Here is a 21,735-nt window from a genome sequence, read left to right on the forward strand (position 1 = left end):
GTTAGCGGATTATGCTGTTTTCAACAGTTGTTGGAGAGATGAGTGATGAAAAGCGTTTTCATTCCGGGTATGTTTCCAAGTAGAGAATGCTCTTGCATTCAAATCCACCTTCTTGCCCTAATCTCTCCTGAAGCTGAGAGGGGATGTGGTCTGTCAAGCTCTGCACAGCACCATCCCCTCAGCCCAGCCACAGGGCTGCTTTGGGGACCCCAGGTTTTTGGGTCTGGGATGGCTTTGAGTTTTTCCAGGGAGAAGAAGAAGGTGGCGGCTGCATCCTGCAGATGGTATGTTGGTGCTGAGCAGGGACTTCAGGTCTGGGCATCCTGAACCTGGCTCACGCTCTGGATTGACCCCATGGGTACATGAACTGTCATGTAATAACTGATAGTATTACTGACAGTGCCATCTGTCCTTGTGTCCAGCTGGGTTTGGAGGCTGGTCTGTGATAGCTTTAACGCTGGGTACAAACCAGCACCACTCATGGGTTTGGTGTAGGTTAAATACCGCAAGGCAGCACTTGGGAGCAGCAGTAACACTTCCGGAGTTTGTAAATTATGAACCACAGAAGAGGACAATAAATAGTAAAGCCAATGTGCTAAGTTTGCAGTAATGGCATTTCTTATGTGACGTGTCCCCCTTTCCTCTGGAGTCAACAGCAACTAGAGAGGCAACCAGAAATCAAAGGATGTCAAAAACCTGCACTTACACACATGGTTTAATCCCATTTCTGTTGCTTATCCTTTTGGTAGAAAGGATACTTTTAGTAAATAAACACCCCCACATTACTTCAGACACCGCCTGCCAAAAATAATGCATGGTCATACAGAAAATGATGCAGGAATTCAAAAACACACTAGTTTTCTGCAGGTAGCAAGTTGGTTTTTTTTCCACTGGAACAATGGTATCTGGAGCCCCAACTGTGTTTTTAACATCAAAGATGAATTTTTGGGCCTTCTTTCACTAGCTCACCTACCAGAACTGCACTAAGCCTCTACTCCCAAACCCACCACCTCTAATAACCCAGGGACCATGTTTCCTATTGTGGTATTGGTGATCTTGTCTGTAATGATTCTTCACAGGGGAGGCTTAGCTCAGTCCTTCAAGTACTGCAGCAGCTCTGAACAAAAATAACCCCAAAGTCCACAACAGGAAATGTTAACAATGGCAGGATTACTGGACCCTGTGTCACCGTAAAGTAAATGAGCAACTGAGAGGGACTTCAGGGAACAGCAGCACCATGATTAGGTAATGGGAGGGACTGACCTATGAGAAAGGACTAAATGAGCTAAGCGATGATGAAAGGGTGAACAGCAGAACTGCCGCAAATGTTTGAAAGAAGAAACCATCCAGGACAGGGAGGGATTCTCAAAGCTGCTGCCAGGAGTTGAGAGTAATGGAAAGAAATCAATAAAATGAATGCAGCAGTCACCATAACCATTTCTTTAGCTCAATAAAACCACCCAACCTGGTGCTTTTGTCCATATGGAAACCTTGCTCATTCACCCCATTTTATTCCTCAGCCATATCCCCAAAGCATGGGGCTAACACTTATAATTATGTCATGGTGCATTATTGCTGACATCTTTTAGGCTGGCAGCTCTGAAGGACTGTGAGGGAGCTATGCCAACAACCTCCTCATTTCTTGAGGTGCCTCAGAAAGCCTCAAGGCTTTGGCTGAGGGAAGCAGTCCTGCACTGCAAAGCACTTCAGCAAACACTTCAGTCAGATGATGAGCTGGACTCCTACAGCTATAAATCACACCCGTGATTCCCACATGAGGACCCTGAGTAAGCCCTCAGCGGTCCCTGAAGCAGATGGGTCAGAAAGCACAGAGAGTCAGAATTACCCACAGCTCTCCATGGCAGGCCTTCAGTCTGCATCCCAATCCAGTTAATATCCTTGCAGCAAAACAGCTGTGAGGCCTCATGCTGTATTTGTTTCCATTAAATCCCCCCCAGCGGGCTTATATGTTTGTATTTGTTTACATATTTGTACTGTCCCCAAGGGATACTCAACACTATTCCTAAGGTTCGAGGCGAGTCATTAGAGGGCAAGAACCTCCCTCTGATGCTGACATTGTCCCCTCTCTTCCTTCTGACAGAGATGTAAATCTTTCTTGGAAACGCTGGACAAAAGTCCCTTCAAATATGCGGTTTCTTTCCACAGCAGTTTTCAGTCTGCGCTTCTTTGTATTGCTGGGCCAGGAGGTTGTGTTTCCAATTGTCGCTCTCCGAGACGTTTGTCTATTGTTAATGGGATCCCAGCCGCTTTACAGCCTGCACTCTTTATAGTCCCCCACGGCCCCGTGCCTTGAGGCTGAGGGCTTCCCATCACAATTAGCGCTGCCCCCCTCGGGGCTCCCTTACACCGACTTCACTCCGCATCTCTTCGGCCGGCGTCCGCTCCGCCCGGGGATGCCGCGGGCCCTCCCGACGGCCTCGGCGGCCGCCTCCCCCTACCGAGACCAGGGGGAGGCCTGCGGGGCGGCACGTCCGGCCCCGGTGCTGCTCTGCCCGGCCGGACCGGCGCCCCCCGGCCGCCGTCTGCGTCAGGCCGGAGACGTGGCCCCGAAGCGGAGGGGGGCGGAGCGGCGGCGGGCGGAGCGCGGCTGCGGGCGGCCTGGCCTCCGCTCCGCTCCGCTCCCCGCCCCGCCCGGCCCGGCACGGCCCTGCGCGCCGCGCTCAGCCCCGCACCGCGGCATGACCGCGCTCCCGCACGGCCGCCCCTGACCCCTCGCACCCCGCCAGGTAAGAGCCACCGGCTGCCTCCTCCCGGCCGTCCGCGATGCGCCGGGGAGGGGGCCGCGGAGGGGATGGGGCCGGCTCTGCGCTCCGGTAGGGAGGGAAGGGGCGGCGAGACCCGGCAGCGTCTGCGGGATTGCGCTCTGCCCACCGGTGGCATCGGTGGTGCTGCCCCATCCCTGCGCCGCGCCGGGGGAGGCAAACTTTATCTGGTCTCGCCGCCGCCCCAGCCCGCCCCATCCATTCCCTGCCGGGCCGCGGCGCTCGGGCGGCCCCAGGGGTGCCCGGCGGGGCGGCGGCGCGGGGCCAAGCGGGGCTTCCCGGCAGCGGGGCCGGGAAGCAGTCAGTGGAGACGGGCGGGTTGAGGGAAGCCCTTGGCGGTGTTTCCCCTGGGAAAGAAGCGCAAACCCAGCGCAACTCATCCCGCGTTACAGGGAGGTGGCAGCAGCGCGGTGCGGGCAGCGCGGTCCCTCGGCGGGGTGCTGGTTGAGGGTGCCGGCGGGTCTCTGTCGCGGGCCGGGGAGGAGCGCAGCCCCCGGTGGCACTACGAGGCTCTGGCGTGCCCCTGGCTCTGCTTTCGAAGAGATTTGAGGAGGAAAAAGAAGCCAGTCCTCATCTGAAATCGGTTCAAAGCCAGCTCTGCCTCGTCGCAGTGTGATGGGCGGTTTTGTTCGTTATTCACGAAATGCAGTTTGTCCAGTTCACTGGAAAGAGTTGACCAAGCAAAATGAGAGGCTTACGAAAGACTGCCGAGTGCATCCTGCTAGAATTTCTTTAGGGTGAAAACGTGTAGAAGTGAGGTGTTTTATTGCCCAGATCAGTGTGTGAGCTAGGCTTGCGTTTGTTAATTCTTTTACTTTCAGAGTAAGTGCTTTCTGTGAGGGAAGACTCAGTATTATGAGCAGCACTGTTTGAAAACAGTGTTTGCTCCCACAGAGTGCTGTAGGCTTGAGTGATGCTGTGGAACATTGGGCAGGCAGAAAGGTGCTTTGCAAGCTAGTGGAGGAAAAGATAGCAACACTGGAAATTAATAATAATTAAAATATCTCCCTTCCCAATTCAACCAAGTTTGCACATTTCCCTCCCCCTGCTTCTACTTTTCTTTTTGGCATGATGAAGGCAGTCTGGAGGGTAGCACTCACTCTTCTGGACATGCCTCTTTGCCCATGTGGTTCAGATCAGCATCAAGAGCTAGGCTTAGCACAGGTCCGAATGATCCCTAAGTTTAACCTGGCCTTGGGTTCCTTCTGTCTTGCAAGTGCCATGGGGCTGACAGCGAGGCGCAGCAGCCTGGTGCTGAGCACCTGTGGTCTGTGAATCATTTCCTTTTCCAGTTGCGTTCTGAGTTTGTTACATGTGTGGCCACGGGGATGCTGTTTTTTTCCAGTCTGAATGCTAACGGGCCCTGCTGGAGGCTTACTGTAATGTAACTTTCTGTGGGCTTTTTGTTATTTGCTCCTGTAAGCGACTTTAGAAAGAAGCTTCTGATGGAAAGCCTAAAAATGTAGTTACTTTGTGTGACTGGTATTGGAAAAGGCCTGTGCTGGTTGGCAGTGAGCGACAAAACCAGAGAGTGCTGAATTCTTTGCGCGAGTTCCTTGCCTCAGTGCTTGGTGCTACCTTGCAATGAGTTCCTGTACCAGTTGGAGCTGATTGCCTCTCGCATCTGGGTTTTGAGGCCCACGATGAGGGGCTCTGAGGGAGTAGAGATGGTGATACAATACTCAGGTGGCCTCAGCACCAGAGTGACACGCAGCAAGACCCAAAATAAGGAATTGGGTCAGAGTGCTGGGAGGAGCAGTTCCCCTGATTGTCCATTGACCTCAGTTGCAACAGTTGAAGTGGCCTCTATTCAGCACCAGAAAGGCACTTCCCAGAGCAAGGCTTTTTGAATGCTGCGGGAAGTAGAAAGCATTTCAATTACTGTCCAAACAATTCACAATAACAGGAGCTAGTGTTTGATTTTACAGGGCTTCTTTTCCTCTTTGAGAGAATTCAGTGAAAAGGTATTGTCCTTGCTGTCACAGAGTTGTACAGGGCAGGGGAGGGACTGTGTATTAAAGGAAACCCTGAAAATAAAACAGTTTACCTCAGGGAAAACAAAAGAGAACCTCCAAATTCCCTTAAAAACCTAAGTTAGTAGAGCAGAGAAGCCATTCTCCTTCCAGAGTGATTTGCCAGAAGAATGTTAACAACTGTTGGATTTCACATGCTCAACATAATGGAAACTTTACTCTCGTCTTCATACTTAAGCTGTTTGCCCGGTGATTTTTTGTGACAAAACCCTGGTGCAGATCCAAGCTATAGTGCAATGACTTGTGTTGGGGTTGTCGTTTCTAAGATCTCTTTCCCACTGGGAGGATACTGGGTTTGATTCACTCTCTCAGGCATGTGTGAGTATGCCCTTTGCTCCACTGCTTTCATTCATAATGCAGGGCAGGCATCGCTGGCTTCCAGGCAAGCAAAGCATCTTAGAGCTGTCTTTAAACGTGACAGAGCCTGGCTCAGCTTTTCTTCACTGTATTCATCCTAGTGCCTGACACAAGCAATTAATCAGACACAGCATAAGCTTTACAACTGTAAACTTTCTGTATCATCCAGAGAGCCATAGGCTTGGATCAGGATGATATTTCCAGACAGTTTCCTAGTCTGGAGGTTGTGTCCACTCTGATCCCATCTCCTGTGAAGGGCTGATTTACAGTCTAATGTTCAATCAGGTCAGGCTTTTGAAAGGTAGAATAGTGCCATGTGTGTGCTTTGCACATTTTCCATTTGCTTGGGAGAATCGTTCATTAAGATACAGTGCATGGTTTTCCTTAGTTTTAAAGTAAGGCAAAGGCACCCAGAGGTGCAGATTGGCACCTTTCTGCATGGAAAGTTGCTGTTGCTGCTGTCATGGTGAGTGCAAAGTTCTACTGAGTTTGAGCCAGCATAAATGAAAACACTTGGCCCTGTAAAGTAGCATTAAAAATCCATTTCTCACTCTCAAAGTAAATTTTAACTTTTCCATTGGCTTTCAAGTGAGCAGCATCCAGCCTTTTGTACCAACTTCAGATCCTGGGCTAAACCACTATTAGCTGAAAACGGAGATGCTAGCTTGCATCTCCCTTCAGTGGCAATAGCGCATAGTGATTCTGTATTGATGGGAACCCCAAATTCCACGAGCCAGCAATACAGTAAGACTGCTGAAATGCTGAGAACATTTCCAGTTTTATTCACGTGGCACTGAAAGCAAGTTGGGATTTTTGGATTAATTGTTTGCTGTGGAGCACATGGGGAAGCAGAGCACAAGTCAAGCCTTGCCTGGAGCATGCAGTGGGGTAAGATCCAGATATAAGTGTACTTTACAGCAGAATGCGGCAGCTCAGAAGTGCAGGTTGCTGTCTGCAAGCAGGTTTGGTGTTCTGAGCACCGTTGGAGATCTCATGTTCCAGTTGATGTGAATGAGCTGTCTCAGGGGTAGGTAGTTTTCATGGGTGTTCACAGACAATATTGCTGGAAAAGCCTTTTGTAAAGTGTAATGTGATTAAAAAAAAAAAGCATTTGCTCTTTGCCATCATTTACCCATCACAGCATAATTTCAAAGACCTGCACACCCACTCTAGTGTGGTCAGACACCCGCCTCAGCAGCAGCTTTGATCTCACAAAGTTAAGGCTTGACGGAAACAGCCTTTCTTTCTGTTCTTGTGATGCAGCTACAGACTTCTTGGTGGAGCAAGTTTAGAGCTAATTCCCCTTCAGTGGACCATGGCTGGACACTGGGAAAGTCCTATAGTAAATTTAGGCAGATACTTCTGGTATTCCACATCTCTGAAGTTTATGATCCTTTAAAGTCATCTTGTGTGAACAGGTTCTGTAACTGTTCATATTTATCTTCGAGTGTGTGTAGATCCCATCAATTTAATGTGCTTGGATTTACTTTCTTATTCTTTCAGGCGTATGAATGGGACTATGAGCTTTATTTTTATTGTCAGGGATTTCTTGTCACAAAAGATGGTTCAGGGGGAAGAAAACTCATCAGCTGTGTTTTGGGCTGAGAATACCTGTGTGTTTATCCAGGCACTTTGGGGTTCGTGGTTTATGAGACTACTGCAAAGTGTAGAAGGCTCTCTTGTGTAGCATGCAAGTAGGAGCAGAAAAGATCCTTTATATGAGAAAGTCTCACAAATGGTGAAAACAGGCATTTCTTTACTGGTTTTGGCTGAATCGCTGCATAAAAAGTTTTTAACTAACTTTTCAGATGGTTGAGCTGCTTAAGGCTCAGAATGGACCCTTTGTGCTTCCTGTCCCAATTAGGAATTAATTTTTAATTACATAAGCTGAACTTTCTTATTATGAGCACTTTTATTAGCCTGAGGCCCCTGACTATTCCTTTGACAACGAAGGCACTGGTTTGTGTAATACTGCCTGTCCTTTGACATGCTACAGCATTGTTTCTGTCTTCATTATTTGAGTGTGTTAAATAAGTGTTTGTGGAAAACCTAGTGCAACTTTGATTAAAGCTTGGTGTGAGTTTACTTTTCTCAATCATTAAGACATATTTCAGGAGTACTAAAATACCACTTGCTGGGCAGTTTCTTGCTCAGTGCTTTGATTTGCTGCTAAAAGTTTTCACTGGCATTAAGAACATTTTGCAGCTCTGGAAAGAGGGCCAGGAGCTTGAGTGATAGCCTTGATAAACCAAGAATGTTACTCCCAGAGCTGAAAAATGGAAAGTATTGCCTTTGAAGTAGTCTCTGACATGGAAATGCAGAGTGTACTTTCCTTTAGATTTGGACAAATAGCTCAGCAAAGCCAAATCTCCACATAGGCCTGTGTGATTTCATGGAGACTTTATCTGGCTGAATGTGGCCCTAAACATTTTTCGGCCTCAGTCTGGCCAAGTTGAAGTCAAAGAGCTGCTGACAGTAGGAAGCCTTTTTGGTGTGTAATACATGAAAAAGTACCATGACTCAGTTGAAGCAAACAACAAGGTTATTGTCTGGGATCCGTCACCAAAACTGCACTTTCTGTACGTGTAGGTGGAAATTGCAGCATATATTTTGAAATGTTGTTTATTAAAGTTCTTCCTCCTTCCATCCTTTACGTCTCCTCTTTATATCCCTTATGTCTCCTCTGAGTTCTTGATTCAGACCTTTAAGCTTCCACTGCTACAGCAGATGCTACCAACAGCAGAGCAGGGGGACTCCCTGATGCCTCTGAATCCACTGTGCTCCCTTCCGGGTGTGTGCAGACAGCCCGGGTTGCACACCTTTTGTAGGACCACCAACTTGTGGGTGCTGAATGATGTCTTCTGTGGGCTGACTGTATGTTGTCTGCTCCTCAGGCTGCAAACTAATACTAGCTGTGGCATGTAATTTGGGTAAGGTGTAGTATGAAATCAGATTCACTCCAGTGGCTTTGCATTCAGACTCAACCCCTGCAGAGAACTGGAAAAAGCAGTGTGTTGTGGTTTTGTAGTACTGTTCATTCATATTGACCACCAAAGGTAGTAAAGAAAGTAGATACCTTTCTTCTTTTGCAGCTGGAGAAGTGATGGTACGGCAAGTCATTTTGGCATGCCCAAAGCAGGAGCTCAGGGACTCCATAGCCAGCTCCCAGTGGGAACCCCTGACTCCTGCTCTGTGATTCCTCCAGGCCACATTTCCTTGCCAGCCTCAGCCCCGAGAAGATGTATTTGTTTGAAAATGCTGTAAACACATGGACTTTTAAAAATAACTGCTTGGATGCAAATGGTTTGTTTTTAATAGTTTCCCAGTTCCTTAACTTAGCATTTATGTTTCAGCAGCAGCATCATTTGTTTGTATTTCTTACTTCAGGGTGATGGTATTTCTTCATATGAAAATCTGCCTTACAGTCAATGGAACAAAAAGTAACCCAGCGTGTTTGAAGAAGTGGCCATGTATGATACTTTTTTGCCCTACTCCCAAACAGGATTCAAAGGAGTTTTTCCAACCCCAAAATGTCAATTTTGTGTTTAAATTTCATATGACAGGAAACACCAGCGGCTGTAAAGCCTTGTAGGGGAACTGGTCTCCTGAAATGCCTCAGATACAGGGAGAAATTAGTAGCAGAGATATTATTGTATGCCAGCATAGTCCAGGAATTATTTCACTGCACACACAGTGTGTGTGAGAATACACAGATAAGGATGGAACATCAACCTTTTGGGAATTAGGAGCTGCTAATTCCAGCCCTTATCATTTTATTTCCCCCTTAGTCTAATCTCAGTTAGCCAGACTTGGTGCCTTGTCTCTGGGCCCACTTTTAGTCCTCTCCAGGTTAGGTGATGAAGTGAAGCAGGCTGGTTATCTGTGATCTGTGGTGCCAGCACTGGCAGTGCCAGGAGCTCTGCAGGGCTCGTGGACACACACTGGAGATGAAGTGTTCAGCTGATGAGACATACAAAACCCAGGTTTCCAAAGGTTTATAAAGCAGCCAGCTCTGGCAGCTGATCGCACTGCAGTAAAAAATGCAGTACCAAGCCATTTTCATGCCAGGCTGTGCCTATCGAGCCCGGCTAGAGGAGACTGTGGCCCTAAGCCCCAGGGCTCTGCATAGACCAGTGATTTTACTTAAATTGGGTGTTTAAGAATACATCACTGTGAACCTGACTGCCGAACACCCATATCCCGGCTTATTTAGCTGTGTTGGTGTGCAGTTCACAATCAAGCAAAATAAGAATGCACAATTCTTCTGTCCAGTGCAGCCCCAGGCTCTGTGCTGAGAAGCACTTGAGCTAAACTTCAGCTGAGGCCAGACAGCACCAAACCACCTGAAGAGCCACTTTATGGTGTTTATACGGAGTTACAAACATTTACAGGCAGGAACAGCTGGACATGATGTTCAGGGTGTGCAGAGCCATGTCCTATGTAAAGCAAAACCTAGTGGAGTACAGCCCTTGCACATGTAGCCTGCAGCACTCGAGCTCTGTCATGTCCCTGCCACCAGGTCACAAGCTCATTGTGTGGTCAATGTGTGCTGTGCTCTGTTCCTTTAATCATAGAATGATTTGGGTTGGAAAGGACCTTAAGATCACCCAGTTCCAATCCCTGCCACGGGCAGGGACACCTTCCGGTAGAGCAGGTTGCTCCAAGTCCCTGTGTCCACCCTGGCCCTGAACACTGCCAGGGATGGGGCAGCCACAGCTTCTCTGGGCACCCTGTGCCAGCGCCTCAGCACCCTCACAGGGAAGAACTTTTTCCTTGTAATAAAGATGAATATGCAATAAATCATGTATGGGAACCAACCCAGAGACCTACTCACAGCACTGTTCCCAAAAGGCATTCCGTAATTTATCCTAACGCGTGCAGTATGTTGAAAACAGCCAGGAGGGTGGGGTTTGCCTAGCCCTGCACTTCTTTCAGTAGATCTGATGCGAAACACCAGGCAGCCCAGTCTGAATTGCCTCTGGTGGACATCTCAACCTTGACCCTTCTCAGTGTATTCAGCTTGGCTGTGGTTGTGGCCCTGTGGTTACCAGCCCAAGGCTTCTGACATCAAGGGGAAAGCTCCTTCCCTGGGGGGAGGGAGCCATGTCCATAGCATCTGGGATTTGCTTGGACTCAGCACCGTTCTCTGGAGGTGGTGGTGCTGATCCTGCATCTGAGGAGGGTTGGTGGGATGTCAGGGAACTGCGGTTAAACATCAGCTGGCTAATCATTTAAACATCCTTTCTAGTCAGCTTAAGAGACCTCAGGGTTTTATGCTTCCCAGTTGTAAATGTCACTATTTCTGCAGTGTTATCTCTCCTCCTGCTGCATTCCTCCTCTTTTTCCCTCTGGTGTGTTATTCATATCCTGCCCTATTGAACCATTAAACCCTGGATGTTAATTGCCTGTCCAGCACCAATTCTGCTGTGTGGCTGTGGATTTTCCCCTAAAACAAGCAATCGATGGCAGCAATTGCTTCAATGCATGGCAACACAATCGAGTAACCGCTGTTGGAAGCATGAAATAGCAGAGTGCTTTCTTTTAATCAGTGTCTCTACAAACTGCTGTGAGAGCTGAGGTGGGGCTGAGTCGGAGCAGGATTGATGGTTTCCTCCAGCAGCGTATTGAGGGCTGGTGTCAATCCACACAGCTATGTTCTGTACAGTGAATGAAGTTACTCTGTGAGAATCCGCTTAAAAATAGCAACCGTCACCTAGCAATAGCTGGAGAGTGGGGCCTCAATGTTGCTAGGAGCTAAAAGCAATTTTATTTGGGGTTGTACCAGGGGGGCACCTCTCTGAGCATTAATATGCTTTTTCTGCGTAAAGTATCTCTCGGGATGCTTTAGGATGAATACAGCTTGATGGGGGGGTGTCATGGGGAAGAGCAAAACTAGTTCATCTTCCCACTGCTGGTTAGCCACTGTGTGCAAAGCAAATGTTCCACCCAAGTAACAGAAAACTAAGTGAATTATTTTACTTGATATGTTTGAGTGGCAAAATGTACATTTTCAGTTTACTTTTTTGCTGCCAGTATCTTTGCCCAGTTTTGATGTGAATCTGTCCAAGGTGGAAAGTGAGCAGTGACACGGAGATGGATGTTAAGCTCTATTAGCAATTAGTGTATTAAATGGAAGAAGGTCTAAAAAAATGAGAAAAGCCCTTTTGTATTGAGAAGCTACTGAATTCTGGAGGGACTAGAAATTATGTTACTTCTCTCCCCACTTCAAAGCACTTACGCTTTGCCTAGAAAGGTTGGACCAGAGCATCCTCGAGTTCTCTTCTAACCAGGGGTTCTATGATTCATATCCATTTCTCCAGCCACAGGTGGCAGGAAGTTAATGGGTTAAGTTCCTTTCTGCTCTGCAGCACATCGAAAGGGCTGCCCCATTGGTAACACACATTCTTCTCTTCACCCACTGGCAAGAGCCAGCATCCCTTTCCAGCTGTCCCCACCACTTTCCTTTATGCACTCTGATGAAGGCTAATTGCCGAGAAGCTGTTTTGCTCCATGGTGTGGCCATTTCACAACCATCCATTGATTCAAAGTCTGGATTTAAGTCTGTTTTGTTTCCAGTACTTTCCTCTCTGATGTGGTTCTATTTATTCTTCTTAGCTCCTTTAGGTCACATTACTTGTGTCTTGCTTCTAATCACCCATGCATTAGCTTATTCCTCTAGTTAGCTTTTCTGCTGGAGTAAATACCACACCTTCCTTGTACCTGGATTCCCATATTTCATCTTACTGTCATGTATTCATTTTCAATAATCAAGCTTTCTATATTTCCTAGAAATATAATAATAACAGTAGTATCTGTATTAATTTCTTTCCCCTCAGTTTTGTTTTGTTTTGGGGGGTGTTTTGTTGGTTGTTCTTTATTTAGTCTGTCAAGTGCTTAGCTCCTTTGTGCAGCATTGCTTAACAGCTAGTACAACTGTTTTTACCCCAAGTTCCTATTTTATTTCCTTCTGGTAGCTGATTACCAGATTATTTCTCTCATGTACGAACTTTTTTTCTCTAGGGACTGAGGATTATTAGAAATTCAAGAGAAAAGAAAAAAGAGAATGAGTTCTGATTTTAATTGAAAACAAACGTCCAGTACTCACAAGTCAGTATTTCCTAAAGTAGGTTAGAATAGTACTTAACATAAGTCAGGCTCCACATTTCAACTACAATGTAGTATGCCATTAAATAGTATTTGGATTGTGAGTGAACTGAATTAGTAATCCTGTCTTCGTTTTCACCAGCTGAAATGTTGAATTCCTTTTATCTCCTTGTTATAAGAAGAGGTAAGAATGTACAGTAGATGCTGTGCTGTCCCACAGACGGCTGTGATTTGGGCTGCAGTGTGACATATTAGCACAGAATCATGGAATCATAGAATGGTTTGGGTTGGAAAGGACCTTCAGATCATCCAGTTCCAAGCCCCTGCCATGTGCAGGGGCACCTCACCTTAGACCACGTTCCCCAAGGCTTGTCCAACCCTGCCTTGAACACTGCCAGCGATGGAGCATTTACCACTTCTCTGGGCAATCTGAGTGGCTCACCACCCTCACAGTAAAGAACTTCTTTCTTATATCCAACCTGTACTTCCCCTGTATCAGTTTGAACCCATTACTTCTGTTTTGGTTTGTTTAAATTCGTGGTTGACAGAATCACTTTACTTCATGCAGACCTGGTTTGTGCATGGTTATAAAAGAGTCTGGCAGGGGTGCAGCCGTGGTTGAAGCAGTGGGGAAGAGCCAGACTCTGGCCACAGCCAGGAGGGAATGTTCAGGATTGGTCTGAGCCATGTGGAACTTTTGTGTCTTTTCTGAGGCCTCAGAGCCACTGCTAGTAGATGTTCTTTCAGTCAATGGACAGGCAGGTCAGAAGGTAAAAGAAGCGAGAAGGAAGAGTAGTTTTGTGTAATCCTGTCCTGTTTGCAGATACAGCAGCGCTGGTAAGCCTGCATTTCTCTGCACTTCCTTCCAGCATTTCCTCTTTACTGCTAGTGCAGCAAGGGGAGAAGCAATCGGGTTTCTGCAGAGGACGCTGGAAAACAGCTATGCCACTTCTTCACATCCAACCTTCTTTTAAAGCTGCTTGTGAATGTCTTTTTCCCTGCGGTTAAAAAATGACTGCCTATCATTTGACGTTGTTGGTTTATTTATTGTGTGCAGTACTATTGCTGTCATTCAGTAGCATTTATCTTCTTTTTCTAACAAGAAATCAAGTCGCAGGCAGGTTCTGATCGCTGGTGTTGGACTGCAGACCTTCCACCCTCAGGGATGAGTTTTCTAGCATGGCTCAGAGAGGCTTTCTGTATGCAGGTCTCTCCCTCCTTGGCCCATTTACCATGGTAACAGAATGTGCACTCTACTAATGAGGAGTCACACTATGCAAACAGCAGCCTCTAAAGGGAGCAAGGGATCAGAGCGGCATGCATTTGTGGTGCCAGAAACTATCTGCCTTCATCTGTATTCCCCACTTATCATTTAGAAGGAATAAAGCAAATATATAATACAACAATGAGCCCTAAAAATACAGAGTGAAACTTATCAAATGCAACAATGAAATTCATTTTTGGTCCTGAAAGCTGTCCTTGCACAGTAATTTGCAGGGTATTTTCCAGTTCCATCTGCTGTCCCTGTTTCAGTACTGCTGGCTTCCATAACGCCATGGCTCCTGTCCACAGAGTTGCTTAGACATCTAACCAGCAAGGATTTGGTCTCCACATGTTTCGGTGCATGAGAGCACTCAAGAGCCTTCACTGTAGGAAACAAGATGTTTTGTTTTACCTGATGCTCAAAGTGTCTGTATTTAAAAAGAACCTTGCCAAGTAAAACCTCTATAGGATGTGGCATCAGAATACAAAAAGCACTCCTAAGCCATTTCAAAAGGGAGGAAGTGGGGGAGAAAATACTGTGATTTTAAAGCTATCTATTGGTATGTATTCTTGGGTGTACTGATGGCATTTCAGTCAGCTAACTAGCCAAAAAACCTGAGCCAGCAGTGGTATATGTGTTATAAAGCTCTGCGCAGGACTGTTGCATGGCAACTGGTTAGCTGACATCTGTGTAAGCATATTCCTTTAAGATTTTTTTCTATGTGTTTCGATGCTTCATAGAAAAATTACTTTTTAAAGCTTACCAACAGCTATTGCCAGTCATTTTATGTGGAAATCAAAAAAAGGAGGGTAATTCCTTACCAATGGCCGTGAAATATGTGAGGGTATAGACAAGAGATCAGTACGTGATGTTCTTCATCTCAGGTGTCACTAGGAGCTGCCACCACTCCAGTGATTCAGGCCTGTTGGCATGGATGCTGCTGAGCCTCCATCCTGACTGTGTGAGTTCAGGCTTTGCATCACCATCGTTTTCACTGATGGGCTATTAATTTGCAAGTGCTGCAAAGGACAGCCTGCCTTCCTCCTGGGGATTGCCAGCCATGGATTGCATCTGACAGTGTAGCGTGCATCCTGGGGACAGCTTTTAGAAGTACAGGAGGCTGAGAGAGATTCTTCTGCCTGGCCAAGTACTGCTTAAAGCAACCTGTGATAGGGCTGCAAGAGGACAGGGGAGCAGGGAACAAGGGCTAAAATGGTTTTATGCTACTCACTCAGAAAGCTGCAAAGCCACAGCCTAGCTCCTGGCCCATGTTCATTTAGAGATGTTACCTTCTGCCTTTGGGGGCTGCAGTACCTCCTGAGGATCAGCTGCACAAGCAAGCCTGGCGAAGGTGTCAAAGTGAGCATCTTTCCACACGAGTATGGCCAGTGTGGTGGGAATCAGTTACAGATTCTTGGCATGGCGGTATGCTTGCCATGAATGGCAACAATTAGGGCCTGAGTGCTTCCTTACCAGATCCCCAGCTCTGCATGGACTGAATCTCTCAAGTCACTGGGCAACGTATCAGCAAGGGTGTGCTTATCACTGAGCCTGGATGGCACCAACCCCATGCTAACGGGTCCCAGTGCGCAGCTGAATCAGGATTGTATGTTATTGTGATACAAAGGGATTGTGGTGGGCATTTATGGTGTTAGTTAAAGGACAAGTTTTGTAAGTTGCCCTTGGGAGTATCTTTGTTGCATTCCCCGTGTGAATTTATCTTTCCATTGTAACTTACTGGGGAATTTCAGTACTGGTTTGGTCTCAGGGATTGAGTTTCATGATCTGCTGCAGGCTTTTAAAGCAGTTACTTTGCCTGTACATGCTCATGTGCTAGGTGATGTTTCAGAGGATGTGATGATGTAAGCCTAGGCATCTGAGGTGAAGATAAAAGCCCTTGATCTGACTGTAGTTTTGGTTAGCTAAGGCACTTTCGCAACTTGCACTCAAACCATAGTAGATTTAAAACTGCAGGGAGTAAGCACACAAATATTCCAAAGCATCCCTGAAACCACTATGAATAAAGTGAAAGTGAATGAAACATGATAGCTAGCTCAGGACAAGCATTCTAGCCAGACCTTTGAGATCAAGGCTAATATGTATAAAGATGAATGTCTCTATCTATAGAATGGGCTGATTTTGCCTACCTGCATTTATGGGGCCCCAGTCCTTCCTCACAGGAGCTGCAGGGCGCAGTATGATCACTCCTCTCCTGAGGCAGGATATTAGAGGAATGCTTGGGTGGTAGCTGGGAACTTTTCTGCCACATCCTAGTTGTTCCATTTCCAGAGCAGCTTCTTTCAAACCTCACAGAAGAACTTGCTCACACGGGCTGCAGGAGGCTAAACCCTGGCCTTGCTCTTTTGCAGGACGATGATTCCCGTGACCGAGTTTCGCCAGTTCTCAGAGCAACAGCCAGCATTCAGGGTGCTGAAGCCTTGGTGGGATGTATTCACAGACTATCTCTCCGTTGCCATGCTCATGATCGGTGTGTTTGGGTGCACGCTACAGGTAAATCCATCAGGACTGATGCAAGGCGGGTGTTCTTGGGGTGAGGCTGAAAGAACACCACAAATGAGTAAGGAAGGAGGGTGTCACAGCTTGGTTTATCTCTCGGGCTCACTGTGAACAAAGCAGGGATTTGCTGGTCCCAGGATTAAAGCTGTTTAGGTAGCAACATCAAATAACATAGACCAGACTTCTAGCAGCTATAAATCAGCAGAGCTGCACTAGAGTTGATGGAGTGGTGCCAGCTGAGATAAGAGCTGATGGCTTGGCTTGTGCCTGGATGCCTGTTTGCACCACCATTTGGCATAACAAACCAGATGATCAGTTGAGGTTCTTATTTGCTGCCATTTTTCTACTGAGAAGTTTGTAATTTTGTAATTTCTGTTTTCATCTGGCAAATGTTACTGTTCCTCCAGTTGTTATGCTTCAAAGGGTTCTGAAATTAATGTACTTATTTTATTAACACCACTAATATTATGCCTCCTCCATTACAAAACAACCCTGAGGATGCTTACATGTAAATTACTGACATTACTGACAATCACTGTTAGTTACATTTTGCTGAAGAGCCAAAAGCTGAAAAGAAATGAAACTTCTGTTTGGGATGGACTCCACAAAAATAGAAAGTTGTAGTACTAGTACAAGCAGGAATCTCGTGTTCCTTGGCATGACTTAGAAATGGAGCTAAAGGGAAACAGTGGCAGGGGAATTTGCTCGCTTACATGGCCCAAGATTTTCTCATACTACATCCCAAATTTCATGAGAAATCGGCAAAAATCATACTTTTGCCCGTGTTCTCCATTTCAGGTATTTTCAATTGAAAAGATATGCTGTCCGTGTTTAAAAATCTTTTTACAGAGAAATTAATTTTGCATTAGTAGCTAAGTGTTTTCTTAAGCAAACAAAGTAGAACACTTGTTATTTTTAAGTTCACCTGCTTAGTTGGGTGAAGCGTGGGGGAAAGTAATGTGTAGAAGCACCACAAATAATAGGTGATTTTGTTTTTTCAATTCCAGCTTAGGAATTAAAAGCCAGTGCGGACCATCAAGGAGGATCTGATTTTGGCAGCTCTTGCTGCATACCCTGTATTTAATGCCTTCAACAACCATGATGTAAAAGAATACATTTACACTACACACATGTCGTTTGGGCTAATGCCAGTTAGTCATTCAGGGCAAAAAACAGAGCTCCTTGGTTTATCACATGGGTTAGCATTTTAAATTCAGACCTATAGGGAGCCTCGCACTGAACTCAAACTGTTATCACAAGTTAAGCCAAAGGTGATTGGTTCCTAAAGGCTCTCTGACCACAGTTTGTCAACATGGATGGCCAGCCCAAATTAAGAAAGTTGCTTTTTTTTTGCCTTATAGACAAATCAAGGACAGGACAGAGCTACTTTCCCCTTCCCCCCCCCGCAGGTGTGTGGCACAAGGACTGTATGTATGAGAAACTGAACATAAATGACATCCATGCACACAAATGCTGTCAATTCTCTATATCCCTATCTGTCTTTATTAAACCTGAAGATTAATAATGTCCCAGCATGATATGCCCCATTAGCTCCTTGTCAGCTTTTTCCTGTGTTGATAAGACATCACAGTGTGAGCATACAGCCACATGAATGTGGTTATGCAGCTTTCAAGCCTAAGCTATCTCTGAACATCATGTAGCCAGGGTGAACACACCTGGCAAGAGCAGTCTGTCTCTGGGGAGAGCAATGCAGGAGATCCCTGGTCTTTTCAGGGAGCATTACCCACACTCTTCCCTTTTCTGGATTATCTCAGTGCCCTTTTATTCAAATTATGGAAAGCTAACGATGGATGAAATAGGGTGACCTAGTTCTTGGCATATAGAACAAGTGCCTTGTTGGGAATAATAATAGTAATAATAATAACAGCGACAGTAATAATAGCAGAGCCTTTGTGGCCAAATGCCAGGTTGTAGAACAGACTGCCTGGCAGCTGGAGGAACTCCAAGGACAGCTACCCATTGGTACTGCCACCATTGTCTGTACATCAGTTTAAAAGATGCCTTTTTGTGTGTTTCAGGTCATGCAAGACAAGATAATATGCCTTCCAAAGCGCATCCAGCCTTGCCAGAACCAATCTAATAGTTCAAATGTGTTTAACACAATCCCGGATACAACCCCTCTTCCTCCACCCAAGCCATCCACCCCTCCAGCTACAGTTGAAATGAAAGGACTGAAGACTGATTTGGACCTTCAGCAATACAGCTTTATAAATCAGGTGTGCTATGAACGTGCCCTGCACTGGTATGCCAAGTACTTCCCTTACCTTGTCCTTATACACACACTGGTCTTCATGCTGTGTAGTAACTTTTGGTTCAAATTCCCTGGATCGAGCTCCAAGATTGAGCACTTCATTTCAATACTTGGGAAATGTTTTGATTCTCCCTGGACAACAAGAGCCTTATCCGAAGTGTCAGGGGAAGACTCTGAAGATAAAGATAACAGGAAGAACAACGTAAACAAGTCTAATACTATCCAGCCAAGCACTGAAGGCACTTTGGTCAAGACACAGTCTTTAAAATCAATCCCTGAGAAGTTAGTTGTAGATAAAGGAACACATGGGGCATTAGATAAGAAAGAAGGGGAACAGGCCAAAGCACTGTTTGAAAAGGTGAAGAAGTTTCGCCTGCACGTGGAGGAGGGTGACATACTCTATGTCATGTATGTTCGCCAGACTGTACTTAAGGTAATTAAATTCCTCATTATCATTGCTTACAACACAGCATTAGTCTCGGAGGTGAATTTTACAGTAGTCTGTAATGTTGATATTGAAGACATGACCGGATATAAGAACTTCTGCTGCAATCACACGATGGCACATCTGTTCTCTAAGCTTTCTTACTGCTACCTGTGCTTTGTAAGCATCTACGGCCTCACATGCCTTTACACACTGTACTGGTTGTTCTACCGATCACTGAAAGAGTATTCTTTTGAATATGTTCGGCAAGAGACAGGAATTGATGATATCCCAGATGTCAAGAATGACTTTGCTTTTATGCTTCATATGATTGATCAGTATGATCCTCTCTATTCCAAGAGGTTTGCTGTCTTCCTGTCTGAGGTCAGTGAAAATAAGCTGAAACAGCTGAACCTAAACAACGAGTGGACTGCAGATAAGCTGCGGCAGAGGCTACAGACGAACTCCCATAGCCATTTGGAGCTACAGCTTTTCATGCTCTCTGGACTGCCCGACACAGTCTTTGAGATTACTGAGCTGCAGTCATTGAAACTTGAAATCATCAATAATGTCATGATACCAGCAACCATTGCACAATTGGACAACCTCCAGGAGCTCTCGCTGCACCAGTGCTCTGTGAAGATCCACAGTGCCGCCTTAGCTTTTCTGAAGGAGAATCTCAAGATCTTAAGTGTCAAGTTTGATGACATCAGAGAACTTCCACACTGGATGTATGGCCTCAGAAACTTGGAAGAGCTCTATTTAATTGGCTCCCTAAGCCACGACATTTCCAAGAACATTACACTGGAGTCTTTTCGGGAGCTTAAAAGCCTTAAAGTTCTTTACATAAAAAGTAACTTATCCAAAATCCCACAGTCTGCAGTCGATGTTTCAAGTCACCTGCAAAAACTATGCATCCATAACGATGGCACTAAGTTAGTGATGCTCAACAACCTGAAGAAGATGGTCAACCTGACACAGCTGGAATTGGTTCATTGTGATTTAGAGCGCATACCTCATGCAGTCTTCAGCCTTCTCAGTCTTCAGGAATTGGACCTAAAGGAAAACAACCTCAAATCCATTGAAGAAATAGTAAGTTTCCAACACCTGCGAAAACTGACAATCCTAAAGCTGTGGTACAACAGCATAACGTACATCCCAGAGCATATAAAGAAACTCACCAGTCTTGAGCGGCTTTCCTTCAGCCATAACAAAATAGAGGTTCTTCCGTCCCACCTATTCCTATGCAACAAAATCAGATACTTGGATTTATCTTACAATGACATTCGCTTTATCCCACCTGAAATAGGAGTTCTGCAAAGTTTACAGTACTTTTCCATTACCTGCAACAAAGTGGAGAGCGTGCCAGATGAACTGTACTTCTGCAAAAAACTGAAGACTCTGAAAATTGGGAAAAATAACTTGTCGGTCCTTTCTCCTAAAATCGGGAATTTGGTGTTCCTCTCCTACTTGGATATTAAAGGCAATCACTTTGAAATCCTTCCACCTGAACTCGGGGAATGCAGAGCTCTGAAACGAACTGGTTTCACTGTAGAGGACACCTTGTTTGAGACGTTGCCTTCTGATGTCAGGGAACAAATGAAAGCTGAATGACTAACTTCTGCTGCGTTACATACCGAAATAACGCTTCTACCAAATAATATGCATTTAGTTTGTCATTATTATTTTTTCTTCTTTTTTCCAAACAAGTCCTTTCTGTACAAATTTGGAGCAAGGAGTACATATATTTTTAAATAAAATTTCCTTGTATTTTTTCACTGTTTTAAGATATTTTTTAAGTTGGTTTTGCCCTGAGAACAAGGGTGGCTGTAACTTAATTTTTACTGGTAAAAGTAAATGGTTTTATCTGCTGATATTTTGGGTTTTTTCCTTTGCCTAGCCCCCACAAGGGAACTGTATTTAGAACGTATGCTTTGGGTTGTGTAAATGATTATATTGTCTTCCTGGTTGTTGTTAATCCCTTAGGACATGGTCTTAGGGTGGTGCTGCAGGTGTTGAATGCCTTGTTTCCTCTTTTCTTCAGTGGCAGTAGAAGGCGTTCAGCATCTTACAAGATCAAATCTGGGTTGACTGTTCTTCTTTACTTATGACAAATGGCTTTCTCAGATGGTCAAAGCAAGCTGAAATGGTTCTTTATGCATCTGACCGGCTCTGAGGGAGCATGCAGCACTCCTCCAGGGCCTTTGGGCAAGTGCAGTCTAGCTGTCTGTTCACACAGCACGCCGAGCAGGAGGCATTGACTGCGGGTTCCTCTTCTCAGGAAAAGTAAGGTCACAATTCACAGAGGAGTCCGGGCTAAAGTGACTCACGTTTGAAGATGTTCCAAGCAGTGCAAAGGGATGTGTCTGCCCATTTCCTGCCAACTTGAGTGGAGGGGGTGCGATGAACTCACTGTGCTGGAAATGTCAATCCCATGAGGTGAAACATTCTCTTGAAAACCCCCATCCTCCCCTAAGCACCCTGTCCTGCAAGGGAGAAAGTGTCCTCTGCCCCACTCAGTTCACTTCTCTTTGGGGATGCTTGGCACCTTGCAGGAATGGGATCCAGAAAAAGTGCAATCATGTTTAGTTTGTAAAGCTTCTGACAAGGAAATAGGATCTAATATGCTCCTGCATGGAGCTTGGGTATCACATAACCGAGCTCAGCACAGGGACATTTGCAGATTTGCAAAAATGAGATTAAACAAATACATTAACTTCTCAAAAGTCTCATCCTACCAGATCTTCACCACCATCCTGCCAGAGGACAGTGATGAAGGCTATGTTTGCATCTCCCAGATGGTAATTACATTGGAAATCATACAGTTGGAAGTCTGCTTTTTAAAATGATGTAATAATCTGTAATAATTATGTATCAGGTTGGGAACTTTATCCTCTGAAGCCACGTTCAGTGGTTTATTTAATTCAGCCATTTGCTCTCTTTCAGGCACGCTTGGCAGGTATATGGTAACTCATGTGCTG

General features: G+C 45.7%; 1 protein-coding gene across 2 annotated transcripts in view; it reads left to right on the top strand.

Annotated features, from left to right (window-relative positions):
• LRRC8C (leucine rich repeat containing 8 VRAC subunit C) overlaps positions 1-20,532 on the top strand; it is a 34,155-nt gene extending 13,623 nt beyond the window's left edge. Inside the window, exons 1-3 of one of the 2 annotated variants that reach the window (XM_061462352.1) lie at positions 2,625-2,747; positions 15,911-16,052; positions 18,098-20,532. In XM_061462352.1, coding sequence (XP_061318336.1) covers positions 15,915-16,052; positions 18,098-20,368 — 2,409 coding nt within the window. In that variant the 5' untranslated portion in view covers positions 2,625-2,747; positions 15,911-15,914 and the 3' untranslated portion in view covers positions 20,369-20,532. Of the gene's footprint in view, positions 1-2,624; positions 2,748-15,910; positions 16,053-18,097 lie in introns of those variants that run through there. The other variant, XM_061462343.1, reaches the window with a different exon arrangement.
• Positions 20,533-21,735: the final 1,203 nt, after the last annotated feature.

The sequence above is a fragment of the Pezoporus flaviventris genome, unplaced genomic scaffold, assembly GCF_033815535.1.
Source record: "Pezoporus flaviventris isolate CSIRO_AGI_PZ_B2104156 unplaced genomic scaffold, CSIRO_AGI_Pfla_v1 ptg000001l, whole genome shotgun sequence".
NCBI classification, from domain to species: domain Eukaryota; kingdom Metazoa; phylum Chordata; class Aves; order Psittaciformes; family Psittacidae; genus Pezoporus; species Pezoporus flaviventris.